Below are 11,262 nucleotides of genomic sequence, written 5' to 3'. Positions count from 1 at the left end.
TTTTTTTTTTTTAAACATCTCATAATAGTTAGAGGTACATGCATGGGTTTTTATGCGCAAATTAGCATGGGCATGTGTTTCCATATAGGTGAATGTTGTGTATGTGTGCATTACACACTGATGAGCACTAAAGCAGTCTCATTATTTTGACAGCAGTGTTTGTGTGTGTTTGTGTGTGTGTGTGCGTGTGTGTGTGTGTGTGTTTTGATCTTGCAGATGGAGGTTCTGGTGCTGTGTGTGACTCTGATGGACATGCTCATCGCTGCGGTGCTCATATACTGGTTTTACAGAGAGAAGCGTGACCATAAACAGTGACGACGTGATCTAACAGTCCTCAGCTCAGCCTTTCTCACAAGCAACAGGAATAGAATTAAAGAACTAAAGAAAGCAGAAGTATTTTCAGTGAGTAAGAGCAGATTCTCCTCCCGCATGAAGCTGAAAACGGTCAAGATCCGCCGCGGGAATCACAAAAAAAAAATTGACTGAAGAGAGACGACGTGCTAAACGTGGATGATTTGACTTTAATGTGGCTTATTATCAAATAAAAATACATTTATTATTGTTTTGTTTATTGTATGAATGCAGAAGTGAAGCAGTAATGCTGCTTGCAGCTTTATGTGTTTGTGTTTTATTAGCTGTAAAGCTGGATATCATTTCTCTGTACATATTTTCACATTTATACATTGAATTAATGTAATACAAAATAATTCTTTTTGTATGTTACTTATGAATTTGAGTTAATAAACTGCACAATGCAATTCAATACAATTTTATTCAGAGATGTATTTTCAAAGTAAAAAGATGGACATCTGGATGATTTGGCTTTAATGTGATGTATTAGCAAATAAAAACACGTTGTTATTTGAGCTTTTTATTTCCTGTAAAGCTGTATATTATTTCTACATATTTTTTTTTTCAAAGTAAAAAGATGGTCTTACATCTGGATGATTTGATATGTCTTTTATAACCTTTTGTTAATTGTATACCTTGTATAATTTATTCAGAGATCGCCATGAAAATAGCCTTGATGCTGGCATGGCATTCAAAATGAATAAATAAATAAATAAATGAATAAATAAATTTATGAATAGAAAGTTTAAAAGAACAGCATTTATGTGAAATAGCAACCTTTTGTAACATCATAAATGCATTTACTTTACTAATTTAATGCACATATAAATTTATATTATATATTATAATTATAATGTAATTAATATAATTGTAAGTATAATACCAGTATTAGCATCCCTTCATTGGCTATTTCTTTCTAAAGCTACAATTTATAATGTCTACTTGATACTTTCTCATTTGACACAAAAATAGCTTTAAATAATCTTTTGTGGGTATTTTTATAGTCAAATTTATTTTGCGATTAATTAGATTAACACCATGTAATTAATTAGATTGAACATTTTAATCGGCTGATATATATATAATTTATTTTAATATAATTATTGAAAAATGTAAAGAAAAAAATAATAAAGAATATATATATACATACATATATATATATATATATATATATTAATCTAATTTATTTTAATATAATATAATCAGTCAAAATATTAAGAAAATGTAATAATAATTAATAATTATATGTGTGTGTGTGTGTGTGTGTGTGAGAGGAATGAATTAACCAAAAAAGGTGATTTAAAACGGGTACAGCTTTATTTGTTTATTGTGTTTAATTAGATGTAAAGCTGGATACTATTTCTTTTTACATATTTCCATCTTTATACATTGAATTAATGTAATTCAAAAGGACTTATTTCTGTATGTTACTTATGCATTTGAGTTGGGAACCATTTAAATAAATCACAAAATTCAATCTGATTTTATTTACTCTTTTATTTTTATTTTCATAGTAAAAAGTCGGACTCAATCCTTAATAAAAATGCAATCCTGTCTGGATTGTATTAGTAGTCCAGAACTCAAATCATTCAGCTATCTGTACAGTCAGAAATACTGAGTCAGATGTCGAGTGGTGAAGTCTCTGAAGTCTCCGAAGTCTCCGAATGAAAGAAGTAAAAGTAAAACACCTGAAATCATGTACATCTGTGACCTCGGTCCTGTAACGTACCAGCACTGCTGAGGAGCTTCTATTCTGCACTGCAGTCAGAATTCATATTCATCAGCGAGGCTCTGGACGATTATCAGTCTATGAAATGATGAAATGTCTCAGTGCATTTGATCTCCGTCTGTCCGAAAACAAACGCTGTCCAAACGCTGCTTTCCCGTCTCTCCGTCTCGATGGATTCACAGCTGCATTGAAAAACAAAAGAGAAGTTGATCTGCAAGTCACTGCTAATAGTTTGATGTGTATTAAAGGCCGTTCACACTGACAGTGATCATGAGTACCGCTGGTTGCATGATATATCAAAATAAAATTGATTTTGAAATAAGGATTAATGCAACAGTCAAATTGTGTCCATTTACATTTATTCATTTAGCCAAAGAAGAACCAAAGCCGACAATAATCCTTATATACAATGCTAAATTATTTATTAGACAACTAGATTTACCCACATGCATGCATTTTCCAACGTACAATTGTATTATTTTTATTACTCATTTTTTATTTTAAAATAATAGCATTATTGCAATAGGTTTCTTATTTTAATATTTTTAATAATAATCACAAAGAGATTTGATTTTGTTTCAACATTTTTTTTATATATATTTTTTATATTTTAAAAATCTTTTTAACTTTTAATTTTCTTCTTAAAGTTATTTTTATTCTCTATGCAGATGCACAAAGAAATTTGCCTCTCTCATTCTAGAATGATTAATTCTTTCCAAATATAGCTATTTAAAAATCAATATTGTCAATATTGTAAGTCAAACTAAAAATCCTGTATTTCTCATATCACAAATAATGCAGAAAAACTCAAATTCCTGTATTTTTCATATCGCAAATACTGCAGAAAAACTAAAATTCCTGTATTTTTTCATATCGCAAATACTGCAGAAAAGCAAAAGTTCCTGTATTTTTTCATATCGCAAATACTGCAGAAAAACAAAAAATCCTGTATTTTTTCATATTGCAAATAGCAGAAAAACAAAAATTCCTGTATTTTTTTCATATCGCAAATACTGCAGAAAAACAAAAATTCCTGTATTTTTTCATATCGCAAATATTGCAGAAAAACAAAAAGTCCTGTATTTTTCATATCGCAAATATTGCAGAAAAACAAAAATCATGTATTTGTTCATATCGCAAATACAGCAGAAAAGCAAAAATTCCTGTATTTTTTCATATAGCAAATACAGCAGAAAAGCAAAAATTCCTGTATTTTTTCATATCGCAAATATTGCAGAAAAACAAAATCATGTATTTTTTCATATATCGCAAATACAGCAGAAAAGCAAAAATTCGTGTATTTTTTCATATCGCAAATACTGCAGAAAAACAAAAATTCCTGTATAGTTTCATATCGCAAATATTGCAGAAAAGCAAAAATTCTTGTATTTTTTCATATCGCAAATACTGCAGAAAAACAAAAATTCCTGTATTTTTTTCATATCACAAATACAGCAGAAAGCAAAAATCCTGTATTTTTCATATCGCAAATACAGCAGAAAAGCAAAAATTCCTGTATTTTTCATATTGCAAATATTGCAGAAAAGCAAAAATTCCTATATTTTTTCATATCGTAAATACGGCAGAAAAACTATAAATCCTGTATTTTTCATATCACAAATATTGTAGAAAAACAAAAAATCCTGTATTTTTCATATCGCAAATACTGCAGAAAAGCACAAATTCCTGTATTTTTTCATATCGCAAATACTGCAGAAAAACGATAACTCCTGTGTTTTCATATCGTAAATACTGTAGAAAAACTATAAATTTTGTATTTTCATATCGCAAATATAGTACAAAAACAAAAATTCCTGTATTTTTGCATATCACAATGCCAGTTTTTTTTACAATATCGTGCAACCTTAGTTTCTGCTCAGTGTAATTTAAAGTCGTCTGATGCATCATCAAAAATCGCTCGCACATCGTCAGCTGTCACTGCAAATAAAAGACTTCCTTTTGCTTTGATGCTGTGAATCGCTGTCAGTGTGAACGCATCTTTGCATGGAATCGCATAGCTCATTCAGTCTACACGAATAAGTTCGCTGCTTGATTTCACAGCATTTATGCAACTGTTTATCAGCATTTCAACTCGTTTATCTCAAAAAGCATTTAAATTTTTGTCAAAACTTGACACAAATAAGGCTCGACACACAGGATCTTCAACATGCATTGCAGTGCATGTGATTCGCAGGGGAACGGATGGTTATTTTCAATATAAAGTGCATGCATCGCATGTGTGACATGACAATGACGTCAACTCATTCCTCAGTGAGCATCAGTAATGCAAAACCATTGCTTCAGCCTCAAAAGGACGATATTGCAGCTTAAGCAACAGACATTTTTTTTTGATAAACTAAAACAACTAAAAAAGAGCTTTACTAAAAACATGAACTGCATGTAAATGCATGTAGATTTCCACTGTAAATGCATTACTGTGAACGCGCTTCAGCACATTCAGACTCCCTGAGGATGAGGTTACTGTCACATTAAGCTCAGAATAACCCCGAATATTGATCACCAGGAGGACCCTTGAAGCCCAACACACACATGCAGCGCGACACAAAGGGATTCTCTGACAGAAACATTCAGACCAGCGTCAGTCTCAAGCGTTATCAGGAAACACAGTTACTTACTGATCTGAAGCGTTTGATTCAGACCAGAGTTGAGAGGCCTAACAGACCTGAAGTCTTGCTCTGGTAAAACAAACACGTCAGACGAAACTAACGTTAGATAAACTACAAGAGGAAGAAACGGTGCAGAACCAGTTACACGTCTAAACACTTTGCTTAAATCACTCAGCATGAACGACAGTAATAGTGATGCTTGACACAAAATATTTAGGCCTAAAGATTTATGTATTTGAATTGCATATAACATTTCCATGCATTTGGATTACACAGTTTTAACATAAACTTATAAATTGAATGTGATGCATATTTGTCAATCATACAGAAATGAAACTGGTCAGATTATTGAATAAATAAGCAAATAAATAAATAAAATCATGGCATAGATTATTATGAACTCTTTGAATCTATTTAATTTGTTTAAATCATTTAATTTTATTTATTTTAAATTATTAATAAATTAATAAATTATTATTAAATAATATTAAACCTTGAATAATAAACAATATAATAATAACAAGCAAAAGTGAATTAACATTAATATATAATTAAAAATAAATGAAAGAAGAAACTGAAAGAATAAAAAAATGTGGTTAAAGAGAAATAAAGAAAATAACAAATAAAGGGAGAAAGGTAACAAACAAATAAATTCAGGACTAAATGTAATTAAAAAAAGAATTGTATTTGTTTTAGCAAGTCATTTATTTCCCTATTAAATTTATTTATCCCTTCCTTCCTTTAATTCCCTATTAATTCCTTCCTTCCTTAATTTATTTCCCTATTAAATTTATTTATCCCTTCCTTCCTTTAATTCCCTATTAATTCCTTCCTTCCTTAATTTATTTCCCTATTATTCATTCATTTGTTTATTCATTTATTCCTTCTTTTATTCCTTCATTTTTAACTTCTGCAGGTTTGGTCCTCCATACAAACCTGTTCATTGTGAAAACAACTAAATTTATTAAAATAAAAAGTATGCACATGGTTAAAAAAATATGTCTCGCTGTAGAGCAAAATGTTTCAGATTCAAACACACTGGATTTATTGATTGATAAATATATAAAGGTCAAGGTAATATTTATTGTCTCCCTTTTTTTAATTTGTTTTAGATAAAAGAACTGCTGCAACATCAACACAGAACAAGCCTGTAACATACAACATACAACAACCGTCCTAATTCTATAATCCTACATCATCAAAACAATCCCATTTAAATCATATTAACACATGCGAAGAGTCCAGTGAAATCTTGTTGGCCTGCTGGATCGTACACAACTCAAAAATGTCTTGTAAAGAACTGAGTGTGTCTGTATCTCCTTTATTTTTCCCGCCACTCTCATTCAGCTCCCAAACCAAGCAATAATTCCATATCTTAAGACAGACTCTATCATTGCTTTTTAAATAATTAGCATTGATATGCATCACATGAAGTTTATTATTTGTTAAAACTGTGTAATCTGAATGGATAGAAATAGTTTTTTCTCTCGATGTAAGGGAGGATCTTTTATATTATTTCAGTAATCTTTTCTTGAGCGTGTGTGTTCGCTCAGTGAGACTCTCACCGCTGTGATGAACTCCTGCTCTTTGTGGTAGAGGACGGAGGACGTGACGTTAGGAGGAGACGGGGACGGTGTGGACCGATACGAGCCTCTGTCGCTGGTGTAGCTCTCCATCACTAACGCAGGATGATGCTGGACGCTCACGCCGTCACTGGAGGTGCACTGAGACGAGCTGTCAGCGCCGTCACTCACTGCAGACGCACAACACTTCCTTACTCAGCAACGCAGAATTCAATCATAACACCTAGTCCTATCATGCAAATATATATATATATATACATATACATATATACAGATATTATTTGTTTATTTATAAAAAACAATGATGATTTTATTCAGTAAGGATGCATTACATTTATCAAAAGTGACAGTAATTTATTTATTTACAGTAATTTACTTTCTTAATTAATTTTTTTTTAAATTAATACTTTTATGCAATAAGGACGCATTAAATTGATCAAAAGTGGCAGCATGTTTTTTATTTACAGTAATTAACTTTCTTAATGTATTTATTTAAAAAAATAATACTTTTATCCAATGAGGACACAATACATTTATTAAAAGTGGCAGCATTTTTTTAATTTATAGTAATTAACTTTATTAATTTATTTATTACAAATATTAATACTTTTATTCAATAAGGACTCTTTAAATTGATCAAAAGTGGCAGCATGTTTTTTTATTTACAGTAATTAACTTTATTAATTAATTACTTAATTAAAAATATTTATTCAGTAAGAATGCATTCATTAAATTGATCAAAAGTGACAGCAATTTGTTTATTTACAGTAATTTACTTTCTTAATTTATTTATTTAAAAAATAATACTTTTATCCAATGAGGACACATTAAATTTATTAAAAGTGACAGCATTTTTTTATTTACAGTAATTAACTTCATTAATTAATTAATTAAAAATATTAATACTTTTATCCAATAAGAACACTTTAAATTGATCAAAAGTGACAGCAATTTTTTATTTATAGTAATTAACTTTATTAATTAATTAATTTGTTTATTAAAAATATTAATACTTTTATTCAGCAAGGACACATTAAACTGATTAAAAGTGACAGCAATTTGTTTGTTTACAGTAATTTATATTATTTATTTTTTATTTAAAAAATTATACTTTTATTCAGTAAGGACGCATTAAATTGATCAAAAGTGGCAGCATTTTTTATTTACAGTAATTAACTTAATTAATTCATTAAAAATATTAATACTTTTATTCAGCAAGGACGCATTAAACTGATTAAAAGTGACAGTAGTTTGTTTATTTACAGTAATTTATATTATTTGTTCATTTATTTTAAAAATATTAAAACTTTTATACAGCAAGGACGCATTAAATTGATCAACAGTGACAGTAATTCATAAAATAAATAAATATTCATATAAATATAAAATGATATTAAATAAGATATTCGTCAGCATGACTGTTTTCAACATTGATAATAATCAGAAATGTTTCTCGAGCAGCAAAGCAGCATATTAGAATGATTTCTGAAGATCATGTGACACTTTTAAAACATTAAAATAGAAAACTGATATTTGTAATTAATATTTCACAATATAACCGCCTTTACTGTATTTTTGATCAGATAAATGCAGCTATGGTGAGTATAATCACAGCAAGTATGATTTCAAGTAGAGTTAATAATAGAATTATCAGAAATATTGTAGTTTTTCAGTCCGGAACAGGAAGAGGAACTGAACAGAATCTTGTGTTATAATAACTGAAGGATTGGATCTAGTATTAGTGTCATACAGACTATCTTTGTCTTCGTCGGTGTATCTTTAAGCTGCCCAGTGAAACCACACACCTTCAGCACCTCTGCTCTGAGTTTCCACTGGGCTCCAGTCAACAAAACAAACACCAGCAGAGTGAGAGGGGCCCATTTCCTGTTTCGCACTTCCTGTCTTAACAGCTGCTGTTCATGTACACCTTCTGCCCACCACAGACTCTATTATCAGATGACACATGCTGATAGATCTTGACGAATTTAGACCGTAGATGAACTCGACTAACTAATTATGAAGAACCACAGAAGTTCTTGCAGAGTGAAACTTTCCAAACAAGTATATATATATATATATGTGTGTGTGTGTGTGTGTGTTTCTAATGTTGTTGAAAGAGTCTCTTCTGCTCATCAAGGCTGCATATATTTGATCAAAAATACAGTAAAAAATGTGAAATATTATTAGAATCTAAAACAGCTGTTTTCTATGTGAATATATATTAAAATGTAATTTATTTCTGTGATCAAAGCTGTATTTTCAGCATCATTACTCCAGTCTTCAGTGTCACATGATCTTCAGAAATCATAATAATATGCTGATTTGCTGCTCAATTATTATAAATTATAAATGATGCTCAAATATTAATAATGGTCCTTATTATTATCATGTTTTTACATCACATTGTAAAGTATCCGTACCTTTAGGAGGAAAATGTACTTAAATTGACATAAAAAATAATGCCAAAAATCTTATCATTGGAAAAAAAAAAAATATCCCCAAAATTATATATATATTCTAAATTCTACATATTTATTACATTTTAAGCCCAATTTGTACATTTATGACCAGTTAGGTAATTGTAGATTTTACACTAATTAAATAATGCCAATATATTCAAATAGTACTTATCAACATTTTGGTACTATATTTTATTTGAAGGGATAATTTGATGTTTATGCACAAAATATGTGTTCTTTGCTCCCCAACCAAATGAAAACATAAAAAATGAATTACACAGGAATAAATTACATTATGATTGTTTTCACGAGGACACGCGTCTATAGCTACAGATTTGTTTTTAGAAAGAACTCACCAAGCTCTGCTCACCAAGGCTGCATTTATTTGATTAAAAATACAGTACAAATTGTGAAATATTATTTTAATGTAAAATAGCTGTTTTCTATGTGAATATGTGTTAACATGTAATTGATTTCTGTGATCTTTCAGCATCATTCCTCCAGTCTTCAGTGTGACATGACTCACTCGTGGAGGACTGGACAGTGGAGTCGTGCTCGAGCTCGTCCTCCTCGATGCAGTCGTAGGGCCAGTGGCTCAGAGACGGATGAGACGGATGGAGGTGCAGGTTCAGAGAGGACGAGGACTGGCTGCTGGACGAGGACGAGCTGCTGTTGGAGATGGTGGAGTGCGGTCTCTTAAACGGCGTGGAGTGATCGAACGAGGACACCGCGATGGACGCCCGCATCCGCGACTCTGCAGAGACCAAAGATGGACAAAAATCACATGAACACATGAATTCAGCTGCAGGAGTGAATCAGTGAAACAATGAAGATGTGATGAACTGTAGAAGCTTCCAGTGTTGTTACTGTGTATAACTAAAACTGTTGAAGAACCAACCTTTTTCATGAATTGGAATAAAGCTCTTTATGTCAACACATAGTTAAATATTCATAAAGTTAAAAAGCAAAAAAATCGGAATATGTTGGAAGAAATAATATTGTTTTGTTTGGTATATAGTTAGGCATAGTGCCATAAATTCAATGCTGTTTATTCAAATAAATAAATACATACATACATACATATAGAAAGAAAGAAAGAAAGAAAGAAAGAAAGAAAGAAGCTGAATTAAAATATTAAAATTAGAAGAGAAACTTAAACTTAAAAATCTTAAACAAAAATTATAAATGTTGCTTTGGCAACCAACTGAAATAAAATAGGAATGATAATAGTACAATAGATTAAAAATCATGAGAAAAATATTGTCCTTTCTTAAAAATAAGACATTTTAATATAAAAAATAATATTTATATCATTATACATATGTTTAATATATAACATAATATAAATTAAACAAATAAATAATAATAATAATAATAAATAAATAATAATAAAGTAATAGAATTTATATATATATATATTTTCCCCCTCCATATTTCATATTTTTATATATACTTATATTTATGTATATTTATTTTAATGGGAATTTGTACACACTTATAACCAGTTACTTAACTGTAGATTTTGCCCTAAATAAATTGATACTGTGTTGTTTATATATATATATATATATATAATTTTCATATTTAATATATTTATATATACTTTATATTTATGTTTACATTTTAATGGGAATTTTAACATTTATGACCAGTTACTTAACTGTAGATTTTGCCCTAAATAAATAATATTTCTATTAATATTTTGATACTGTGTTGTTTCTGTATTTCACAATCTCATTTCAGGACAATTTCCACATTAAAAAATGTGCATAGATGATTTGATGTTCATGCACAGAATATGCACCGAATGAACGTAACAAATGAAGAGAGTGTTTGTGTTTTGATGTGTGTGAAACGCACATCGGCTGTGTGTGTGTCTGTGACTGCGCTCTGTCAATCTACACAAAGACATCAATTCATTTGATGCTTTATTTTCAAAAGCTTCTAATGCCTAACGCCTGTTTCACACACACACACACACACACACGCGTCTGCAGTTCATGTGCGGTGCAGAAGCAGCAGGGGCTCACTGTGCTTCACATAAGTGTGTTTGCAGGGCACTGATACCACAAATACAAAAACACCTCCATCTATACCTTATTTTGACCTCAAATCCAAACGTGCTTAAAGTTAATGAACACACACCGCATACACTCTGTGTGAAACAGGCGTGGACGAGTCACTCACACACACACACTCACACACACGCACACACACACACACACACACACACTCACACTCACACACACACGCACACACTGCGTTTAATAAATATTAAAAATATCAAACTGCGTTTAATAAATATTTCAGACTGTGTGTCTGTGTCTTCTGTCCATTAGGTTTAGGGTAAATGAATTACTGATAAATAGAATAAAAATATATTATACATATTATATTACACATTAAATATATTATATATAATAATATAAATAACTATTAATAAGTTAAGTTTATGATTAAGTTTATCATTTTTGTTCTTTTTTATATTTGTATTTAATATTATTTTTATTTCG

General features: G+C 30.2%; 1 protein-coding gene across 1 annotated transcript in view; it reads right to left on the bottom strand.

The window, feature by feature from the left end:
- Positions 1-1,828: 1,828 nt before the first annotated feature.
- The window catches only part of plekhg4b (pleckstrin homology domain containing, family G (with RhoGef domain) member 4B), a 50,531-nt gene continuing 41,097 nt past the window's right edge, over positions 1,829-11,262 (bottom strand). Inside the window, exons 22-25 of the mRNA XM_016447882.1 lie at positions 9,276-9,503; positions 6,273-6,460; positions 4,717-4,776; positions 1,829-2,262 (exon numbers count right to left, since the gene is read on the bottom strand). Coding sequence (XP_016303368.1) covers positions 4,735-4,776; positions 6,273-6,460; positions 9,276-9,503 — 458 coding nt within the window. The 3' untranslated portion in view covers positions 1,829-2,262; positions 4,717-4,734. The remainder of the gene's footprint in view (positions 2,263-4,716; positions 4,777-6,272; positions 6,461-9,275; positions 9,504-11,262) is intronic.

Source organism: Sinocyclocheilus anshuiensis, unplaced genomic scaffold (assembly GCF_001515605.1).
Source record: "Sinocyclocheilus anshuiensis isolate Anshui unplaced genomic scaffold, SAMN03320099.WGS_v1.1 scaffold411, whole genome shotgun sequence".
NCBI classification, from domain to species: domain Eukaryota; kingdom Metazoa; phylum Chordata; class Actinopteri; order Cypriniformes; family Cyprinidae; genus Sinocyclocheilus; species Sinocyclocheilus anshuiensis.
The sequence above is the reverse complement of the archived record's forward strand: the minus strand, read 5'-3'. Positions and strand labels throughout refer to the sequence as shown.